Here is a 23,810-nt window from a genome sequence, read left to right on the forward strand (position 1 = left end):
ATGTTATGCCTGTATGATTGTGATTGTCTTTAATTATACATGTATGACTTGTATAATTTAATTTAATTTTGTCTTTAGTTCACTGTAAAATGACAATTACAAATGACAAATGCAATTTCTGCATGTTTGTTCTATAAATTCACCAAAAGCAACAGGCTGTGAACACCTTTCACAAGTTGTGTGTGTATAAATAGGAGGTTAGGGAACTTTGTGGAAGCTACTGGCATGTATACTTCAACAGCAGACAAAACAGTAGTATGGAATAGCAAGGGGTGGGCTTTTTAAACCTTATTAATTTTGAGTTTGGGGGAGGTTTTGCTCAGTATAGTAATCTTCAAACCCACCAGCACATTCACTCAGGTGAGCTGTTCAGAGTGATCTCCGAATGCACCAACACGTTTATAAAGGTAAAGTATTTCCACTCAGAGAGAGGGAAGAACTGTCGTGTAAGATCTTTCAGTACCCTCCACATTTAGCCCTCTGTCGCAGTGAACACACACAGTAGTCATTATTGCAGCAGGAACACAAACCCAGGACAGGGGGCAGCCTCCTTAGTGCACGAGGAGCAATTAGGAGTTGGCACCTCATCCGTGGATGCTGGTCCTGCGGATCAAATCAGCGATCCTTCTGTCCCAAGACACCTTCTCTAAATTTAGGCCACGGCTGCCTTTCACTCTCTTTGCATATGTTTGGTGGTCGTACCACCAAGTGTATCTGCATTTACAGGCAACCATTGGTAAAACTGCTTCTTAGAGAGAGCACCACAGCCTAAAAATGCAAACACAAATGTAAATAAACACACATCGGTTCTAGATAAAAACAAAATTCTGGGGTTTTATCTTGGTGGAACCAAGTGGACAAAAAAAAAATAAAGCAAACAGTCAAATTAATGATTAAATCATTCATAATAAGTGAAATAATGGATTTCTAAATGACAAGCAATTTTTTATTGGTTATAAATGCTTTTTTTATTAGTCTCAAAACAGTTGCATGTTTTTGAGATATTTAACTTCTTTTTTTCCTCACACACACACACACACACTGCCACCGTCTCACACATGAAACCAGTTTGAAGACATAAAACTTCCTAACCATGGCGGATGCTCATGTGTCAATATTTCTATATTTCTATTATTTCTATTGGTCATAACAGATCTACATATTTTAAAAGACGTTTTAACTAGTTACAAGCTTTCCAAGGCTTCTTACTCTCCCTGATCTAATTACAAGTGAACTAGTAAAAAGATCTCCACAATTATATTTTCACAAGTAGAAATTCCAGGAATTAAAAATATAAAATAGGAATTTAAAAACAAAGTTTATATTCACTATACTTGTAGTAATACCAGCAACATCAACCAGTACCAATCAGCACAGCAGGCAAATTCAGCAATTCAGTTTCCACGCCTTAATTATCAGAGGGGAGATGAATTAGTAGCAAGGATATATGTTTAAGGTTTCCCCTGAAAGATATACAATAAATAACTGCTTTTAATATGATTTAATATGATTTGATGATGAAAAACTATAAAGACGACCCTGAAATAGGCCAATTGGAAATATAATCAAGATAGAAAAACTAGAAAATAATTTTACTGGATGGATAAAGTGCATGTTTAAGCTCTTCTAAAACTAGCCTAGTGACGCACCGGTGCTGCAGTTTCTCCCAGATTAAAATCTGTATGTTTTTTACTTATTAAATGTGTAAATATATGCTACAAGACACTTAAAATAGATAAATACTGCATAAATAAAAATGTTCAGATTATGTATTTACACTTGAGAATTTTCTCATGTGTAAATGATGTAATTAATGTTGTAAATGAGTGTATTTACAGAATTTCCTCACTGTGGGACTAATGATTGGTTATTTTATCTTATCTGAACTTGTGGATGAGGATGAAGCCTCCTGTCCGAATGGGGGCGCAATTTCCATAACTATAGCTCTCCAACCTCAGTGAGGGAGTCAGCTCGCCTCGCAGCTCCAGCGCTTCTACTGTAGCTGGATTAGAGAGGGGAAGTGGAGCTGCACTGCTGACGGTAAACACGAAAACAAGGCGATATTTGACTTCTAACTGTCCCTCAGAGGAAATCCTTTCTGGACTAAGACGGTAAATAAGCCAGCATGGACCCGGCCTGTCCAGAATGAGCTGAGTAGACTGCTTGCGGTTCTTGTCCCGTTTGTTGTTTGCTAGCAGAGACATAAGGACAGACGTCGTTTATTGTTTAATGTTTATTATAAGTCAGACTTAATGCTGGTGTTAAGTGAAGACAGTGGGTTTAATACAACTGCTGCATTTCTGCTGTTTTGAGAGCTGCTGGGACCCCCTGTTATTTCCATTTTCCACTAGCTAGCTAGGTAATTCGTCCAGGGCAGGCCTGGGCTGGACAAGTAGGAGAGACCACGCAATAATAATTGACACCATGTCAAAGCAATACCTAATCAATAAAATATCTTTACCTGTCTAAAGTTAAAGGTAATATTGCTAATATTGGCTTTTGTCGTTAGCTAGCTGGTTACAGATGGGCTAAGCTGGTCTTTGATGGCTGACCAGTATGTGATGGTAGTTAGTCAGGGTGGCTGGTCATGCTGGTTATACTGGTCGATCATCTAGTTAAGATGGTAATATACAGCCAAGCTGTTGGCTGGCTTGATCTGGCTGGTCATGCAGGTCATACTGGTAGACCTCCTTATCAAGAGGTCTTCAAATCTGGAGCTTGAATGCAGTTTCCTTGAACTTCAACACTACCTGACCAATCAGTTACAACAAGTGTCCCCTTAACGTCCAGCAAGAACAAAACCTGGGGAACTGGACTTAAGGTCCATATTTGAAGGTCTGAGACTGATCCATCAAACTAAAATTAGATCATAGCCTATATTGCCAGATCCTTAAAATAAATATGTAAACCAAGCCTGCAGTAATCCTGTCTTGACTTGTAAGGTTTAATACTCACTTTATCAACGTCAGAATATGATTATTGGTTCGTTTGTATTGTTGGCACAAATGCTTGCTACATGATTTAATGGAAATGTAAACAGTGGAGAAATGAGGACACATATTGCTATTCTTTCAAATGTTTGGAAAATGGTCAAACAATTACAGATACATAAACAAATGACCTTCTATTATATTACAAATATTAACTGGTTTGTTGCGTATGTTAAAGGCTCAGAACTTAACAATGAGGACAGATACGTAATGGATCTATAAGTTTCATTATTATTAAGCAGAGGCTATAAACCTATAAACAGTGATTGCTTGCACTGAAATGTCATAAAGGGAACGTCTATAGCAAATATGGACAGATGTCAGTGTTCAGTGTTCAGAGTCCAGATATTCATGACATATATTGGTTTAAAGTTAAATTGAAACATTTGACAGGCCAATGGCATGGGTGGCTCTGCGGTTAGAGCACCGGGCTATTTATTAATGTGGGCTCGGCAAGCTGCCACTCTTGTGCCCATGAGCAGGGCCCTTCACCCTTGGTGCTCCCTGGGTGCCTCAGCAATGGCTGCCCACTGCTTATATCTGTGTCCAACACTAATGTTGAATATAGTCTTGTCTTGTCATTCTGACTTCAATATAATTGTTTACTCCTAAAAGAAGAGTGTTTGCATGGCATGCCTTAGAGAAAACGATTGTGGTTTTAAATATTAGGTCCCAGCGTAAAACCCAATTCAATTTGAAATATGTCAGATATGTCATAAATATCTGGACTTACATTGTTTGTTGGTGTAAAGTTGCATTGAGCAGCTTGTATTTTAAAACATTTTTATATAACACAGTGCACAATGTGACCACTGTGAATTATATATTTTTTCTTTTCAATCTTCACAATACTGTGAAACAAAATGTTACCATAATAAAGAATAAATCTTTCATATTTTGCACTTTGACACCTTTTTGTATTGTTTATTTTTTTCTTTTCTTTTAGGAATACAGCTGTCTACAGTGCTCAAATGTACCTTCACAAACACATCGAGTAATTCTCCCAGGAAGAAAAGATCACACTGCTGAAAACAGGAAAGACTGATCGCGAGAATATGGCGTCTGTGAGGAGCTGCAGTAGTCCCCAGTCAGAAATGTCTCAGGAAACACCGACAAATACAGATAAGAAGAGAACACACATCTGCTCAGTGTGTTGGAAGAGTTTTAGTAAACAGAGTCATCTGCAACAGCACCTGCTCATTCACACAGGGGAAAAGCCGTTTTTGTGCTCTGAGTGCGGGAGGAGTTTTATCAGGCAAAGTTCTCTTAAAACGCACCAGCTTATTCACACGGGAGAAAGACCGTATTCTTGCTCAGAGTGTGGGAAGAGTTTCACCCGACTAAGTTCTCTAAAAACACACCAGATTATTCACACTGGAGAGCAACTCTATTACTGTACAGAGTGCGGGAAGAGTTTTAACCATCAGAGAAACTTCCAACGACACCAGCATGTTCATACACAAGAGAAGCCATTTTCCTGCTCAGATTGTGGAAAGGGCTTTACCCGCCAAGATGTCCTGAAATTACATCAGCGCATTCACACAGGAGAGAAGCCGTACTCCTGCTCAGAGTGTGGAAGGAGTTTTAATTATCTAAATAATTTCCAAGCACATCAGCGCATTCACACGGGACAGAGGCCGTATTCCTGCTCAGAGTGTGGGAAGAGTTTCAATACTCAGAGCAATCTCCAGACCCACCAACGTATTCACACAGGAGAGAAACCGTATTGCTGCTCAGAGTGCGGGAAGGGTTTTATTACTTATTATAACCTTAAAATCCATCAGCGCGTTCACACGGGGGAGAAGCCGTATCACTGCTCAGATTGTGGAAAGAGTTTCAGTGAGCAGAGTACTCTGCAAAAACACCAGCGCATTCACACGGGCGAGAAGCCGTACTGCTGCTCGGAGTGTGGGAAGAGTTTTAGGGAGCAGAGTAATTTTCAGAAGCACCAGCGCATTCACAAAAAAGAGACATATTTCTGCTCCAAATGTGAGAAGAACTTCAGACTTCTCCGATCTTTCAATACACACACATGCTGTAAGACATCTGAAGAGTTGGTTTAGTCAAAAACATTTCCATCCACACTTTATTATGAATAATGTAACCAGTCATTTAATAGTTTACAAATAATTAATGAATTAATGTTGTGCATGTATGATCGTGAGTGTTTTTAATTATACATGTATGACTGCGATTGTTATTTTAGTTTTGTGTCTTTAGTTTACTATGATGTGACTACAATTTCTGCATGTAACTGTTCTATAAATTCACCAAAAGAAGCAGACGGGGAACATCTTTCACAAGTTCTTATGTATAGGAGATTGGGAACTTTTTTTGGATCATGTGGAGGCTACTGGCATGTATACCATTTCAACCACCAAGCCAAAACTACAGGAGACATTGCAGTTAACTGTGGACTAGCAAGTGGTGGTGCTTTTGGGTATTTTTCATCTGTTGTGTTTCTGTAATGAAATATATGTACAGAATTGAGGAAGTAACATAACAATAATAATACATGAACATAAAAATCTGCATAACCTGGAGATGTCAAGGTGTGAATTTATTTTTTTGGTTGTGTCTCAACTGTTGTTTCTTACCTTATGTAATCAGATGTAGTTCTTGAATACTGGAACCGCTTGTTAATAATGATCCAAGATCGCTATTTTAACATCTTCACCATCAAGTAATGCAAGATGTTTTTCTTTTTCTTCACTTTTGCCTACTTACCTTTCAGTTAATTCCTGAATTATTCTGAAGTGTTTGCCCTATCTCGCCCTAGAAGTACACAAAAGACAAAAACACTAAATTAAACAATACTTAACTAGCTTACAAGGATGATTTAGCAGCCTGTAAAGACCAACCAGAAGATTCAGTTTTGATTCAGAATTTAACAAATGTGATGCAGACTTAAAATGTTCATTATTCAAATTTCACTCTTCCCAGTAAGCAAAGACAAGTCCCAAAAACATTTTCAATGTCTTTGACTCAAATCACAATATGTACAATATTGACACTTCACAATATGTCCCTCGGTAACCAAAATGTAAGCTTTTATGATGTCTTTTTAGACAACAGACAATTTAATAATCAGAAATGTCATCACAGGACCTACAGGTAATTTTTTTTTGCCACACGTTTTAAAGTACAGCATCTACCATTACACATTTACACATCTACTACAAACATTATATATATATATATATATATATATATATATATATATATATATATATATATATATGTATATATGTTGTACAAGACAAGGTAATACAACTGAAATTAGAATCAACAGCTGCAGATAATTAGAACATTTGCTCTTGGTTGTTAAATTGAGTGGTATGGTATATATATATATATATATATACACACACACACACCCACCATACCACAGTTAGCGACTAGCAGTTACTGACATCCTGACTAATATTAACATGCAATATTAAAACTGCCTTGTTTCTAATTGTTATTAATTCAATATTTTTGAAATTGTACTGTAGGTCAATGTAGCAGCTAGTAGCTAGCACTAATGTGTGTATGTAGGCCCGTTTCTGTGCTAAGCTAACAGCGACAGCTAAGCTAGCTAACGTTTTCAGCTAGAAAGCTAATAAGTTAACTAACTTATTAACACAGAATTTGAGCTGGAATTGATCGTGTGATATTTCCTAACCCCTCACACACACCCTGATTGATAAATACTAAGGTAAATGTCGATTTTTGGTTTTGCTGATCGTCTCTCTGACAGGCTCCTCAGGATTAGCCAGCTAGCTGGTAGAAACCAGAATCGCCTCAGATTTGAAAGTTAACGGTCGACGGCAGATTGAGCGCTCGCGCTGCTGCTCGCGCTGCTGCTCGCGCTGCTGCTCGCGCTGCTGCTCGCGCTGCTGCTCGCGCTGCTGCTCGCGGACACTAGAGGTGTTATTATTTTTATTTTTATTTTTATTATTATTATTATTATTATACGTTTTTATTTTATTTCAGGTCGTATAGATGTTTAATTGAAAAACAAACGGTAATAGTAAAATCAGTCTGTAATAATTACATAAAAAATCTGAATCTGACCAACATTCATAACATTTTACATTTTAATATTTATCAGCCAGTATGTGTCAGAGAGGGGTTAGCAAATACTAAACTATCATCTCCTGTGTTGAGAATATGTGTGGATGTGTGTGGTATCCTGTAATGGGCCGGTGGTGTCCCTGGTGTCCAGGGGTTATTCTTGCTTTGGGCCCAGTGATTCTGTAGCAAGAACATCAACATAATTGTATTTCATGCCATTTTTAATATTATACGTTTTTCAGATACCAAAAACTGCCATAATGTAGCTGTATGTGATTTAATAGCTGCTGACCTGCTGATCTGAGAATAGTCCACCAACCAGAAATGCCTTGCCAACAGCGTCCTACGGGAAGAATCCTGTAGGCACCGATGAAGGACTGATGGATGGAGGATGACCAACGCAGACTGTGCAGCAACAGATGAGCTTCAGATGAGTCTCTGACTTTACCTTCATCAAAAAGGTGGACCAACTAGACAGGAGTGTCTAACAGAGTGGACAGTGAGAGGACATCTTGCAGGGTGTTAGAAAGACAACCAACAAAAAAAATTACCTTGATATACTGTATATCAGCCAGGTTGTGTGTGGGGTTAGGAAATATGATACTATTAATTCCAGCTCATAATATAATATATGTTAATAAGATTATTATTATTATTAGCCTTATAATTGAGAACCTATTAACTGGTAGCTTAGCACATAAATGTGCCTGCTTACTCAAATAAGTGCTAGGTACTCAGATATTCTTGGAAACTGGAGAAAACTGAAGACGTCTGATATAGGAAGAGCTCTATCACACTCAAGTAGCTCAGCTTAACCAAGTCTGTGAGGAGAAGACTTGCAGGTGGCATGGCAGGAAGAAGGCCATTGCTTAGCTGGTACTATAAGAAAAGCTGGCTTGCCTGGGACATGCAGCAAGATATAAAATATACAGCAGATTAAATGTTACATTTTACTCATTTAAAGAGTTGACATCAAATGTATGTCTAAAAGACAGTAACAGATTAAAGCACTGGTAATATTTAGCCCGGGGTCTAATTCCACAGCCTCAGAGCAGTGACTGCAGAAGAATGGTCACCCTTAACCTTTAAACCAGACTAGAAAACAGCCAGGAGGAACTGGCCTGGGCAAGAGCTTCTCATTCTGAAGAAAGAAAGTAGTGAGATCTTGTCGGTGAGCTAGTCTGAAGAACAGAGCTCGCTCGGTTCCTCCAGGGTTCTCCTGGACGCCCCCCAGTCCAGCCAGCACAGCGTGGAGGATGTGTTCACCTCCATCATCAGCAGCAGCAGCTCACCTGATTTACCATCATTAAGCCCTGATTTACCACCAAACCAGGTGTTGATCTGAGGAGAACTCTAAATAACACTAGACTCCATGAGAGAGGAGAACTTTGGAGATGTTCTAATGATGAACACAGTGATGGAGAACCACCTCCACCTTCTGTAGTTTATTCTAATATTAGTGTTTATTGAACAGATAAGACACTCTAACAGGGGAATAAAACTTTTGTACTGTACTGTAGATGTATGTATCTTGAGATATATGCCCAAACTTTAATGATATATTAGTGATTCTTTAATTAGGGTAACTTATGTCCCCAGGTTATAGATTCATCTTAAAAAAACTTTATTACAAAATAAATTAACATATTAAATATATGACATATATTTTTGCACCAAAAATCATTATGATTTTCATTTTTAAAATGTTTTAAATGTCATGATCTTTGTTCTGAAGGTAATGATACATTTTAGTTTCACTCAGTTCATTTTAACGGTTTAGAAGTACATATTAAAAATTATATATATATCATGGCCTTGGTCTTGCCCTTCATTAATGACTGTCATTGGACATCACTAACATAATAACATTATATGTACATTATATATATAGTATATATAGTTATAATATATATATATCACTAACATAATATAACACATATATAACACACACACACACACACACATATATATATATATATATGTGTGTGTAAAAAAAATAAATAAATAAATATATATATATATATATATATATATATATATATATATATATATATAAACTGTTAAAATGTATATATAAGATCATGGTCTTGGTCTTGCACTTCATTAATCACTATATATATATATATATATATATATATATATATATATAATGTAAAATATAATATATAGAATATAACATATATATATAATTTAAAAAAAATTAAAAATAGTAAAAAGTCCCCAGCTTGCAAATCTGTGTGCATATATGGCTAATGATCAGATTCCTATATGGGACACCCCCTCTCACCGAGAGAGGCAGTAATAAGCCATAGCAGCGTCTACCAACACCCAGAAGAAGAAGTGGGGCAGAGCTCAGTACGGTACTGCAGGAGAGAGAGAGAGAGAGAGAGAGAGAGAGAGAGAGAGAGAGAGAGAGAGAGGGAGGCAGGAGCTGCACTGCAGAAGGTAAATCTAGGACCTGTCCAGCACTGGGACTGACCGCTGTGGACGCGTTGACAGGTTAACTGTAACCCGGCGTTATTGGGCTGCTCCTGCGGCTCCAGTGCTTTTGAGTTTGGTGGTTGTTTGGCCATGTAGGGTAATTAGACCTTATCAATGATTAAGATAATTAAGCAACCGTTTATTAAATGTTACTAATCCAGCTACTGTTTTACGTATGCAAACGGCTCGACCATCCAAAAAAAGTGTCCACATATTTGTGGACACCCTTTCTGATAAATACATTGATCTACTTTAAGTTGCATCCATTGCTGACACAGATGTGCAAATACACACAGAGCTTGTCTAGACCCTGTAGAGAAATACTGCCAATAGAATAGGACTAAACATGAACTTATTGACACCATGCTGCCTAATAATGCCAGGCGTGGGCTATAGAGGGGTATGAAGACCCCCAGCATTGAGCTGTGGAGCAGTGGAAGAACTGTGTTCTCTGGAATGATGGATGGTGGTGCTCCATCCAGCATCCTAACCACACTAAAGCTCTTGTCACTGTCTAAATGACAATAAAGTTAGCTTTGACTTTGCTTTGACTGAATGCAATCAAATCCACACAGCAGTTCTCCATTAAAATCTAGTAGAAAGTCTTTTTTTCTGGACAGTAGAGACAGTTCCTCCAACAAAAGCAGGATCTCTTTTTAATCCCTTTGATTTCAGAAGAAACAATGATTGAGCAAGTGTCCCAATACTTTTTTTCCATGTAGCGTACGATGTGCTTTTAATAATTTGATGGTTAATGTTATCTAGATTCACGAAGATGCTGTCATTGCTTGTAAACAACACAGTTCCTCAAGAGGTTGACCAGCTTAGCTCTTGACTAGCATAGATAGCATAGCGTTAATGCTTGATGGGCTGAATTTTAGTTGGATTAATCATTGAAGCCTCAACAGTGTCGTCACACTTGGGCCCATGATGAGTGTATGTGTAGCTCAGTGTAGCTCAAGATGGTCAAGCTGGGTGACCAGCTTAGCCCAGGACTATTTACATTTACAGCGTTTAGCAGACGCTCTTCTCCAGAGTGACTTACAGAAGAGCTTCACTGTCACTCAGAAAATACTCTTATCTAGTTTATAAAGACTCCAGAAGAGTCCAGAAGGTCCTCTAATCTTAGACTCTACTAAATACAGAAGTCAGTCTGGAGACACAGTCCTCCACACACTCTACACTCTGCACACTAAGTCCTCTCAGAAGAGGAGGAGGGTCTTCAGTCTGGGTTTGAAGACAGCGAGCCTTGGAGGAGCATTGGGGAAGTTCGTTCCACCACTTTGGTGCAGGACTGAAGAAAAAGCCTGGGTTCTCGTCTTCTCTGGATCTTAAATGAACCACCACACCATATGTTTTCGTTTGATGGTTTAGATGGTCTACATTTACATTTACGGCATTTAGCTGACGCTCTTATCCAGAGCAACTTACAAGGTTACTCGTATTGCAGAGGAGGGCCAATGTAGGTGTTAGGAGTCTTGCCCAAGGACTCTTATTGGTGTAGTGCAGCATAGTCACCCAGACCGGGAATCGAACCCCAGTCCCCCATATGGTGTATTATCTCACTGGCAGGTAGTGGTGGTATCTGTTGCACCACACCAACCACAATGTCTACCCCTTTAGACATTAGGCATGGTTCTAATAGGTTCATTTTATCGGATTCTGAGTCTGACTTGATTGGGTTTCATTGAGTTTTGACTGTTTTACTCTCCTTTTTCTGTTTCAGAAATAAATGGCATCTTCACAGCTTACAGTGACCCCTGCATAGAAGACCAAAAGGAATACATGGGCCTTCTGGAATCAGCAGAGATTAGAACATGAGAATATGGCAACTGAGGAACCGTTCTCTGGTTCTCCCTCCGCTACCACATTTCACAGTCAAACCCGGAACAATACAGACAAGGACAGGAACCACCACTGCTTCGAGTGTGGGAAGAGTTTTACCCGGCAGAGTACTCTGCATCGACACCAGCTCATTCACACCGGAGAGAGGCCGTACAACTGCTCGCAGTGTGGGATGAGGTTTAACGTGCTGAGTAATCTCCAAACCCACCAGCGCATTCACACAGGAGAGAAGCCGTACTGCTGCTCGGAGTGTGGGAAGAGGTTCACTCGGCAGAACGTTCTCCAGAGACACCAGCGCACTCACACAGGAGAGAAGCCATATCAGTGCTCTGAGTGTGGGAGGAGTTTTAATCAGCAGAGTCATCTCCAGCTCCATCAGCGCATTCACACAGGAGCCAAACCGTACGACTGTTCAGACTGTGGGATGAGTTTCACTAGACTGAGTCATCTTCAAAGACACCAGCGCATCCACACTGGAGAGAAACCGTATTACTGCTCACAGTGCGGGAAGAACTTCAGACATTCACATACTCTGAAGACCCACAGATGCACCGAGGTGAAGGTTCAAGACACAGCGATCAAGCCATGATCAGATTTTTATTAATATGCACTAATATGAATATATGTTGTTAATATGAACTAAATAGGAATTCATGTATGTTGGTTGGTATTTGATTGAACACACATGAAGGCTTGTGTTTTTGCACTCATAATAATAATAATAATAATAATAAGAATAATAGGGTCTTTGAGTGATGCCATAGCACAGTAGTTCCCAACTAGGGCTGCATGATATTGAAAAAAAACATTGCAATTATTTATCTATAATATTTATATATATGTATAATTATTTATATTAACAATTTATATTAAAAGGAAAGGAATTTTCACCAGATTTCACCAGTCGAAGTCGAATATCCAATGTGTAATAATATTTTAGATTGGAGGAAAATAAAGTATCAAAATAGCAAAACAATTGCACCTGATATTACACGTCCTGCAATGTGACAATTGCAATGTTTTTAAAAGGTTCCAGGAAGGTTTGCCTGTAATGTTACAGAAATAACGTTCCAGCAACGTTCCTGAAAACGAACAGTGTTATTAAAACGTTTCTTACACACGTTTGAATTAACATTAAACACATTTATACAACTGATCTCACACTGATCTGCAATATTTCATGAATATTTAATGAGCATTTGTTTAATCATATTACTATAAATAAACTTTTAGAACATTTTAGAACATTTTAATAAAAACTGATTAAATAATGATCCTCCATTACTTAAAAAAATGTCTAGCAATTATTATTATTATTATCATTATTATTATTGATAATAATAATAAGCCCATATTCAATTGTGAAAATAAACATCACCCTTCCCAAAAAACAACTTTCTGGGAACGTCCCAAAAACAGATTGACCGTTCTAAGAACCAAAGTCAGACAAATGTTCTGCTAACCAAAAATTGATAGCTGGGCTGGCGCTGCAGGACCCCCGGCCCTGCACTTTTAAGACACTGTAAACATTGAGAACGTTGGGGTTCTTGAATGCTCTTAGAGGGGCCTGTGCCACTGCTAAAAGTATAAAAAACTTATTGGTAAAAATCTATTGTAGGTTCTTAAATGACCAAAGAAATTGATTGAAGAAATCTTTAAGAAACGGTTCCTTGAAGGTTCCCCAAAGCACCTTAAGAGGTTCCTCCACAGTTTCAAACTGAAGAACCCCCAAACGTTCCTCACGGATGTTATACTTTTGACATTGTGAGAACTTTTGGGATTCTTTAGTCTAACTTCTTGTTCCTCAAAACTCTTTTGAATTAAGGTTCCTAGAGGATCTTTGGGCTACTGCATTTGGATCCAACTATGAGGAACTGCTTGAGTGTATCTAACTGAAATGAACTTCATCCCTATTGTGCTTAAGAATGGGTTCCTCTAAGAACCTTTCCCTCAAGGGTTCCTTAAAGCACTGTGAGATGTTCCTGCACAGTTTCAACTCAAATGATCTCCAAAATTACATACATGGTACAGCTAGCAAAGAAATCCTTTAATGGCTGTTCAATCATGGAAGAAACTAGAATAGAAAGACAAGATAAAAAATATTAGATGCAAAAATAGACATTTGTACGGAGAAGAAGTAAAACGTTGGAATATATACACAGAATTTTATAGATATTGAGATTAAGAAGAGGATATGGTAGGAATTTGAGAGGGAAGGTGCAGTTGTCAGGGTGTGCAATACTCAGGAGGTGGTGTTTGGCTTAATAAATAGTAATAAATGATATTATAAGTATTTATGACTGTAGAATGTCTTCTGATATGGATGTGCAAGTAGACTCAGGTTTTTGACCTGAGTGAAGGCCTGATTAGCCTGTACTCCCAACCGCAACAGAGAGAAGAGTCCGTTGTTGGGATGACTGAGGTCCTTCACAGTCTTCATGGCCTTGGTCATGACCAGCACCGCTTGTTGTAGATGGACTGAAGGTCAGGGAGCTCGGTTTGGTGAATGTTCTTTAAACCTTAAAAAAGTTCATTACAATCACTGTAAACATAAATATGGTTCTTTATAGAACCAAAAGTGGGTCCTCTTTGGCATCAGAACAATTTGTAGAACCTTTATTTTTAGTAGTGTAAATGACTGTGTGTTATTTTTGCAGTATTGATTATTATATGATTGTCAGTCAAGCGACAGTATATGGACAAGACCTCAGTAATCTTTGCTGAGCTCAGTATTGCGAGGAGGAACCATTGACATGAATAAGCTGGTATGTCAACTTTGTTTAAAAATGGTAATTTATTTATTTATTTAGGATATTTCAACATTTTTATTTTCCAATTCCAATGTGTGAATATTCGTATTAATTAAAAGTTCATTGCTCTTAAAAAGGATGCGTTTTTGCATTATAAAGCTATTATACTATAATTATATAAGTGGCATGAAATGATATTGCAATCAACTTTGTTTAAAAATTGTAATTTATTTATATTTTTAGGAAATTTAAACATTTTTATTTTCCAATTTCAATGTGTGAATATTCTTATTAATTAAAAGTTCATTGCTCTTCAGAAGGATGCGTTTTTGGATTATTACGCTATTATATTAAATTGCAAAAATATTGTTTATTGCAGAAATTTTGGGACAGTCTGCATTATGAATGTTGTATACCATAATGGTTACAAGCTTTTCAAAATCTGTGTCTTCAGTTTCAGAGCTTCAGAGACCCTACCTTTTGTGTGGTGTGCATTTTTAAATACATAAATTAACATCAAACAATCAAAACAATCAATAATTTTTAGGTGAGCAATTTTGTATCATTTTATTTGTTTTTTATTTATTTAATTTTTTCATCAGATTTGTTTTCAACAATGATGAAAATACATCAAAAACACCAAAGACAAATGTTTTCTTTTTATGTTTCATTTTGTACTTTGTGATTCTAATGTTTTCTGATGCCTTTGAAGTTTGAAATAATAGAGAAATTAGTCATCTGAAACATTTATTAAATTTCTTGAGGAAGTCACTAAAATGTATTAAAATGTATAAAACAAGAAAAGTTGCACTTTTTTGTTAGAAATGTTTAAATTAACTTGAAACAGCAGTCTTATTTTGTTATTTATGTATTATACATTTATGAAATATGTTTATATATAATTATATAATTTGAAGCAGTCTTATTTTGTTATTTATGTATTATACATTTATTAAATATGTTTATATATAATTATATAATTTAAAGCAGTCTTATTTTGTTATTTATGTATTATACATTTATTAAATATGTTTATATATAATTATATAATTTAAAGCAGTCTTATTTTGTTATTTATGTATTATACATTTATTAAATATGTTTATATATAATTATATAATTTAAAGCAGTCTTATTTTGTTATTTATGTATTATACATTTATTAAATATGTTTATATATAATTATATAATTTGAAACAGTCTTGTTTTGTTATTTATGTATTATACATTTATTAAATAGGTTTTATATAATTATATATATATATATATATATATATATATATATATATAATAATTTTTTTAACTTTATTTATTTATTCAATTTCTGTTCTAAAAATATTTTTGTTTTATATATAAGTTTTCTTATAAAATAAATAAGACCAGAAAAAAAAAGAGTAGCCTCCTGTCCACGCGGAGGCGCTATTACCAAAACTGGGTCTCCAACCCCAGGGAGGTGGAGCAGTCAGCTCCCACACGTAGTCCAGGAGCCTCTGCTGTTGTTGTGGAGAGAGGATCTGCGCCCCTGAAGGTAAAAGTAGCGCCGCTCTTCAGCTCGTTGCTCGTTGCTCCTCTCCCCCTCTGTCTGTCTGCTGTCCGAGACGCTGACCGTCCACAGGCCAGCAGCCCTCCTCTAGACGCAGCTGAGCATGCTAGTGGTCCCTGTAGCTTTCTCCTTCAGTGGAGCTCGGTCAGACTGTCCTCATAGACCAAACCTGGGTCAGTTCAGCTGTATATGTATACACTACATGTCCAAATGTTTGTGGACACCCCTTCTAATGAATGCATTCAGTACTTCAAGTTGCACCCATTGCTGCTGACACATGCCCAGTACACACTGTAGTCTAGTCCCTGTAGAGAGGTACTGGGGCTCTCTGCAGGAGCAGGTAAACATCATGAACCTATTGGCACCATGCTGCCTAATGTCAGGCGTGGGCTAGTAGAGGGGTATAAAGCCCCCCAGTGTTGAGCTGTGGAGCAGTGGAAGAACTGTGCTCCATCCAATACTTGAGGATGAGTTGTGGTGAGGAGATCACTCAGCATCCTGACCTCACTGAAGCTCTTCAGATACTCACAGCAATGCTCCTCCTAAATCTAGTAGAAGGCCTCGACTGTAGAGATGGTTACTCCAACAGTGTCCCAATACTTTTGTCCATATAATATATGTATGTATGTATAGTGTTTATATAAGAACAAAAAGTGCATAGTAGGCATGGTATGAATTCAGGTAAGTCAGGTTCACACCAGCATAAGAAATGTGTTAACGGGGCATAGCAACAATATTAACAAATATATATATATATATATATATGTATAATACAAATATATATGTTTTATTATTATGAAGAAGCATAATAATAAGTCACATCGCTTACAGTTGAAATGCTTCACATGACAGTTATAAATACAGTAAATACAGTAATAACACCCAACATATAAATATTTAACCATGCATTATCTAAAGATTATATTTAATTGTTTATATATGTATTAAAATATATTAACTTATAATAATACATATTATTATACTTATAAAATACATTTATAAACTATTATTTGTATTTGTGAAGACAATAGAACAAAATGTGATGATGGTTGATGGATGAAAACTAAAAAGCAATTAAAAAAGGATATTAATTTTTAATAATAATAATAATAACAATAATAATAATAAATTAATCAATCAATAAAGGTTTTTTTAAATCATTGATTTAATTTCCTTTTTTCCCCTTGATGTTTCATTTGTTTACTTGATTCTGATGTTTTCTTCTGATGCTGATGATGTTGAAAGTTTGGAAAAATAAAGAAACGATCCCAGATCAGATAGTAGAGCGTCACAGGAAGCCACTACAGTAGTAATACACTTGTAATATGTTGAATTTTTAACATATATGTTTGGATTTCTTATTTTTTTTAGGAATGAACAACACAGATTAAATTAAAAGTCTCCACAAGCACGTCTTCAAATCCCAAGAGGAATCCGCCATACAGCTCAAAATAAATATGGAATCTACGGAAGGCTTCAGTAGTCAGGAAACGCCGTCCTCTGGCCCTCACCTCCCCAACACGTTTCAGAGCCAGACACAGCCGAATACAAAGGAGAGAAAGCACCACTGCTCAGAGTGCGGAAAGAGTTTTGTGCAGCGGGGTTGTCTCAGACGCCACCAGCGCATCCACACGGGAGTGAAGCTGTACGAATGCTCGGAGTGTGGGAAGAGCTTCAACCGAGGCAATCATCTCCTGCGGCACCTGCGCGTCCACACCGGAGAGAAGCCGTACTGCTGCTCAGAGTGCGGGAGCAGCTTCACTCAGCAGAGCCATCTCCAACGCCACCTGATCATTCACACCGGAGAGAAGCCGTTCTGCTGCGCCCAGTGCGGGATGAGCTTCAGTAGACAGGGTCATCTCCAGAGGCACCAGGTCATTCACACCGGAGAGAAGCCCTACTTCTGCTCAGAGTGTGGGATGAGCTTTACCCAGCAAAACCATCTCAGAAGACACCACCGCACCCACACTGGAGAGAAGCCGTACGAGTGCCCGGAGTGTGGGAAGAGCTTCACCCGACAGAGTCATCTCCAACGACACCAGCTGACTCACACCGGGACTAAACCATACCAGTGCCCAGAGTGTGGCATGGGTTTCAGCCAGCAGAATCATCTCCAACGACACCAGCTCAGTCATACCCATACAAATCCATACCAGTGCCCGGAGTGTGGCATGGATTTCAGTCAGCAGGATCATCTCGAGCGACACCAGCTCACCCACACGGGTTCGAAACCCCACCAGTGCCCAGACTGCGGAATGGGTTTTAACCAGCAGGTTGATCTCCAGCGACACCAGCTTACCCACACAGAGGAGAAGTCTTATGAGTGCTCAGACTGTGGGATGAGCTTTACTGAGGCGAGCCTCCTCCATACACACCAGTGTGTTGACTCAGGAGAGAAGCCTCACCGCTGCTCAGAGTGTGGGGGGTGTTTCGATAAACTGAGCGCTTTTGAAAGGCACCAGTGTTCGCACACAGAAGAGCAAACTTATGGCTGCTCTGAGTGTGGGAGCATCTTCAGAGATCCAGGTCATTTGAAGATACACACATGCGTCATGAACGAGGTGGGAATCCAGGACATGAAAGACGTAACCTGTGTTGTTGTATTGTAGACAAAGTCATCGCTAAAGGCACCAAGTGAGCTTCCGGTGCCGACAAGTTCTCATTCTCGGTCTGTCGGCCTTTGATTCGGCACCTTTGGGCTGATCTGGCTGAACTTTCTTTTCATTCACTTTCTGTCATAAACGTGTTTGCTGGGGAATGATGATTGGTGCTCAATCCACTGGGAATGATGATTGGTGCTCAATCCACAATACTTTTGGGATGAGTTGGAGAGTTGGTTGGTTGGGGATGATGAGGTGGGGTGGGGATCATCCAACATCCTGACCTCACTAAACCTCACTAAAATAAGCAGGATCAGCTCGTTTTAATACCCTTGATTTTAGAAGAATCAATGAGCAGGTGTCCCAATACTTTAGTCAGTCTAGTGTATAATTAGTCAAATCCAAATAGAAGGTTGGTAGCAGCAGTCCAGGCTCAGGTCAGTTGGATCAATGTTATTAGATGATAGCCTAGCTGAGCTGGTCTTGCTATGGTTTCCTCTCTACATTTACATTTAAGGCATTTAGCAGACACTCTTCTCCAGAGCGACTTACAAAACTGCTTTGCTATTTATCCAAGAAAAACCTAGACTCTACTCTAGTTTAGACTCTAGTCAGTAAGGTGACGACTCTGCTATTCGCCCAAGTCCTCTCAGAAGAAGAGGAGGGTCTTCAGTCTGGGTTTGAAGACAGCGAGCGTTGGACTCTGCTGTTCGGACACTCAGGGGAAGTTCGTTCCACCACTTCGGTGCAGGACAGGAAAAAGTCTGGACGCTCGTCTTCCGTGGATCTTAAAGGATGGCGGGTCGAGCCGAGCCGCACTTGAAGCTGGACGGGCTCTTGGCTTTGTAGACCAGAGTCAAGGTTCTGAATCTGATGAAGGGAGCAGCTACAGGAAGCCAGTGAAGAGAAAACACAGCAGTGGAGGAGCTGAACATGGCTGAATTGAGGAACGTTGAAGACGACCCGGGGCGCTGTGTTCTGGATAAGCTGCAGGGGTCTGATGGTGCGCAGAGGAAGACCAGCCAGAAAAGAGCTGCAGTGGTCAAGTCTTGAAGTAACAAGAGACTGAGCGAGCACCTGGGCGACTCTCTAGAGCGGAAGGGTCATATTCTCTGGATGTTGTACTCTCTGCTTCTGCTTCTCCACTTTTATTGCTTTTAAAGCACCAAAGATTACAAAAGTACAAGAGGTTGCTGTAGGTTCTCTAGAAGTACCTCCAAAATAGTGCCTCGGTGGCGTCACACACAGTAAACGCACATGGCAGACAAAAGTTGATTGGCAACTTGTTGAATTTCATTCACAGTTCAGAAACAAAAGAGAAGGACAATGGACGAAACATCTATCCTAAGAAACCGAGCCGTAATCATGACATCTGGGCACAGCTGGGCTAAAGAATGCTCTACGGTTGTAAAGTTAAACCCATAGAGTCATGGTGTTTGGATCATGCTGGTCTTGGATTTTACCCCTTTTGTTTAGATTAGATTCATTCAAGGCCTGCATGTAGTGATCTGGTAGATGTGACGTCATTCTTCGTGTAGTGAGGACTTGCTAGAATTACGGCTGTTAACTAAGACTGAGGAAACGTCTGCAACTGCTTCTGCCCTCACCTCCTTCTCCTGCTAGAGCTCCTCTCTCACCCTGGGCGGAGCTGAAGGACAGGAGCTGGAGGAGTAATTGAATGAGCATCTTATCAAACTTAAAAACAGTTCAACAAATAGTCTGCCGACTCTTGATGACTTGTTATCATATAATGTGAATTTTTGGAAATAAATGAACCTGTATCTGACATGGTTTCCTCATGCTTCACTCAGAGCGGCTCATCCATCTAATGCGCTTCCACTATGGCCCACGGGGTCGTGAGTTTGAATCCCAAGCCATGCCGCTTTGCCATCAGCAGCCGGAGTCAGAGAGAGCACAATTGGCCGTGCTCTCTCTGGGTGGATAGATGGCGCTCTCTCTCCCCTTATCACTCTTAATGCAACGTTGGCCAACACAGGCCTCTGTTAGCTGAAGCAGGGAAGCTGGAGACCCGTTGCTGTGGCGGCAGTTTTAGAAAAGAGGCGGTGGCTGGCTTTGCATGTATCGGAGGAAGCAGGGGTTAAGCCCTTACCCTTCTGTAAGTGTCGGGAGAATTGCTAGTGCTAGGGGGAGCTACAATCAGGTTTTGAAAGACAGGCCCAGAGTCGTCCAGCAGACTAAGGTCACTATGATCGGAGGGTCGCTGGTTCGAATCCCAGTCGTGCTGATAGCCATCGGCACAATTGGCCTTGCTCTCTCCAAGGTGGGTAGATTGCGCTCTCTCCCCACATCGGTGCTGGACGTCACTGCTGTCTGCGGGCTGGTGCATCGGATTGTTGTCGGAAAATGGGTGAAAATGTGATCAAATTGAATGTAAACAAATATATATTTGGTTTATATATTAGATTTATATATTTGGAAGGCACACTTATTTTTATTATCTAAAAATAAGCTGTAAACATGGTTACTGAATACTCCGATTTGCCAACATAGCATCTAGTCATGATGTGATGTATTTTATGTCATTTTTTATGTGTTGTGTTTTATACACTATTTTGACAAAAGTATTGGGACACCGGATCATTGTTTCTTCTGAAATCAAGGGTATTGAAAAGAGTTTCTCCTGCTTTTGTTGGAGTAACTGTAAACTCTACTGTCCAGGGAAGAATGCTTTCTACTAAATTTTGGAGGAGCATTGCTTTGAGGATTTGATTGCATTCAGTCGTGCTGATAGCCATCGGCAGCCGATGCACCAGAGAGAGCACAATTGGCCTTGCTCTCTCCAGGGTGGGTAGATTGCCCTCTCTCCAAACATTGTTGCTGGCCGTCACTGCCGTATGCAGCGCTTCCCTCCAGGCGTGTTGGAAAATGGGTGATGGGATGAAATTTGATCAAATTTAATGTAAATTTTTTTTATATTTGTTTGATTTAACTGAGTTTAGTTGCTTGTTACTGTTTTTAAAAAGTCTCTACTCAAACAGAATGCTAAACTGATTTGGTAATCCAAAACTGTAGATCACTTACGTTTGATTAAAAGCAGGCAGGAAAAAAAATGATAGAGATATTTCATTCATTATATTCTATGTTAAGTGAGCAGTGATTTTTGACCCATGAACAGGGGTGCGTCTTACAGGGGTTGTTGTATTACACTTAATATCTGTCTGAAGCTGAGGCCAGCCTTTCTGTAGTAGAGGCTCGTTAATATTAGCATCATTAAACTTTACATAGCTCGGCTGTTTTGAGACACAGTGACGCGTGGTGTATTACACTGATCAGCCATAACATTAGCACCACCCTCACGTTGCCAAAACAGCTCTGACCCATTAAGGCAGGTGTCCTGTGGTATCTGGCACACAAACATCCTGTAAGTCCTGTAAGTTGTGAGGTGGGCGGGGCCTCCATGAGCATCAATGAGCCTTAGGTGCCCATGACCCTATCGCCAGATCACCGCTTGTCCTTCCTTGGAGCACTTTTGGTAGGTACTGACCACCGCACACCCCACAAGACCTGCCTGATGCTTTTTAAGATGTTCTGACCCAGTCGTCTAGAACCTGACAGTCTGGTGCTTGTCAAAGTGTCACCCCTTGACAAGAGCCACTGTGTGTTTTTCACTTCATCTGTCAGTGGTACTCATTTTATGGCTGATCGGTGTATATTTAATCGTAAGTGATGAAATTGGAAGCGATTATCTGGTTAAATTGGGTAACCTGGAGGAATGCCTGATTGGTGTGTGTCCTGTGAAGAGATATTTACAACTTAAGTCAAGTCAAATTTATTTAATATTATTTATTAATCCTGTATGGCAATCCAAAAAAGTCTGTAAATATACCTTGATTAGTTTACACTTAGCTATTAGCTATTAAATTGTTTGAGTCTTAGTTGGAGAATAAAGAGCCATGTGTACGGATATGTAATTCAACATCTAGATAGTTAGATTTAGACGTTGGAGTTCCCCAGGGGTCAATACTAGGTCCATTGCTACTTAGTTCATCTGCCATCCTGGTGTTACTTGCCAAATGCAGATGATACATCACATTGCATGCGAATGATAAGCAGCAGGCCACTCAGCTTTCTGATGTTATGATCTAAATGTCGTCTGATTGGTCGATGAGAAAAGCTTGTGGCCAGTCAGTGTTTTCCTTCCATGCATCACATGGTTGGAAATCCCTTCCAGCTGGTCTAAGAGGGCTTACAACTATTGGTTTATTCTCTAAAAATAAGCTGTAAACATGGTTATTGAATACACAGATTTGCCAACATAACATCTAGTCATGATGTGATGTATTTTATGTCATTTTTTATGTGTTGTGTTTTATACACTATATTGACAAAAGTATTGGGACACCGGCTCATTCATTGTTTCTTTTCCAGAAGAAATCAAGGGTATTAAAAAGAGCTTCTCCTGCTTTTGTTGGAGTGACTGTCTCTACCGTCCAGAGAAGAAGGCATTGCTGTGAGAATTTGATTGCATTCAGCGACTAGGGCATTAGTGAGGCTCATCCACAACTCCCCAACTCATCCCATCATTTCAGAAAACACAGCTCTTTCACTGCTCCACAGCTCAATGCTGGTGTGACTAAAAGTTTCACTGATCTTCAGTTCCCTTTACACCCTTTGCTATTAGTGCCACCAAAGATGACCAGTAGGTGGCAGTACACACTAATAAATGCTCCCCACATACCCACCCTGCAGGACCAAAATACATCCGGGCAAGACACAAGATTCATCTATAAAAGCACAGAAGGCCTCATTCAGCAATACCTTCCTAAGAAGTTCTTGGGGGAAAGTCCTTACAGGACGTCTAGGTCAGATTGGTCAAGTCTTCACCGTTGTGCTCTTCTAATGCACGGCTGTCCTGATCAGGGTATTTTGCCCCCTCTTCCGATCCGAGTCTCTAAATTCTGAGTATCAGCTGATACCAGTCCAGTCTGATCTCTGTGTGTGTAAATAATCCAGTTCCACAGTTTAGATCAGACAAGCTGCTATCTCTCTATCTGTCTATCTACATTTCTGTCTGTCTATCTATCTATATGTCTGTCTCTCTATCTGTCTACCTCTATCTGTCTATCTACATTTCTGTCTGTCTGTCTCTCTATCTACCTATCTGTATGTCTGTCTGTCTATCTACCTATCTGTATGTCTGTCTCTCTATTTGTCTATCTATCTGTCTGTCTCTCTCTCTATCTCTCTCTGTCTTTCTATCTGTCTATCTGCCTATCTGTCTGTCTATCTATCTATCTATCTGATTATCTATCTATCGGTCTATCTATCTATCTATCTATCTATCTATCTGATTATCTATCTATCTGTCTATCTATCTATCTATCTATCTATCTGTCATTATTAATATTATTAGTATATTAGTAGTTAGCCCTGGTACTGACACTTTCATGATAAATGCCATGTAGCTGATGGCAGTCCAGCAAAGCTAGGCTTGCCCAGTCTAGTATACTGGAATAGTGTGTCTAAAACAATATGAGCCTGATTCAGGGGATGGAGGAGAGAGAGAGAGAGCGAGAGCACA

At 39.2% G+C, this 23,810-nt stretch overlaps 2 protein-coding genes across 3 annotated transcripts; both read left to right on the plus strand.

Moving 5' to 3' along the window:
- Window positions 1-1,958: 1,958 nt before the first annotated feature.
- On the plus strand, window positions 1,959-12,179 carry LOC140561934 (uncharacterized). Of its 2 annotated transcripts, XM_072687212.1 has the most exons (3): window positions 1,959-2,111; window positions 3,937-4,952; window positions 11,429-12,179. In XM_072687212.1, exons 2-3 carry the CDS (start codon window positions 4,046-4,048, stop codon window positions 11,962-11,964), a joined length of 1,443 nt encoding a protein of 480 aa, XP_072543313.1. In that variant the 5' UTR covers window positions 1,959-2,111; window positions 3,937-4,045; the 3' UTR covers window positions 11,965-12,179. The 2 variants fall into 2 exon arrangements, with proteins under 2 accessions (XP_072543313.1, XP_072543312.1); XM_072687211.1 differs by lacking the exon at window positions 11,429-12,179 and having other exon boundaries at window positions 1,986-2,040; window positions 3,937-5,527.
- A 3,400-nt stretch (window positions 12,180-15,579) lies between these two features.
- LOC140561933 (uncharacterized) lies at window positions 15,580-22,691 on the plus strand. Its single transcript, XM_072687210.1, has 2 exons — window positions 15,580-15,653; window positions 17,040-22,691. Exon 2 carries the CDS (start codon window positions 17,126-17,128, stop codon window positions 18,275-18,277), a length of 1,152 nt encoding a protein of 383 aa, XP_072543311.1. The 5' UTR covers window positions 15,580-15,653; window positions 17,040-17,125; the 3' UTR covers window positions 18,278-22,691.
- The last annotated feature ends 1,119 nt before the right edge of the window (window positions 22,692-23,810 follow it).

This window comes from Salminus brasiliensis, chromosome 9, assembly GCF_030463535.1.
Source record: "Salminus brasiliensis chromosome 9, fSalBra1.hap2, whole genome shotgun sequence".
In the NCBI taxonomy this organism is placed as follows: Eukaryota; Metazoa; Chordata; class Actinopteri; order Characiformes; family Bryconidae; genus Salminus; species Salminus brasiliensis.

What these genes read in the sequence shown, in the direction of transcription:
- LOC140561933 (XM_072687210.1), top strand. Translation starts at nt 17,126, where the DNA reads ATGGAATCTACGGAAGGCTTCAGTAGTCAGGAAACGCCGTCCTCTGGC.
- LOC140561934 (XM_072687212.1), top strand. Translation starts at nt 4,046, where the DNA reads ATGGCGTCTGTGAGGAGCTGCAGTAGTCCCCAGTCAGAAATGTCTCAG. An exon ending in GAAGCACCAGCGCATTCACA is followed by an intron (nt 4,953 to 11,428) that starts AAAAAGAGACAT and finishes GGAACAATACAG; the next exon opens with ACAAGGACAGGAACCACCAC.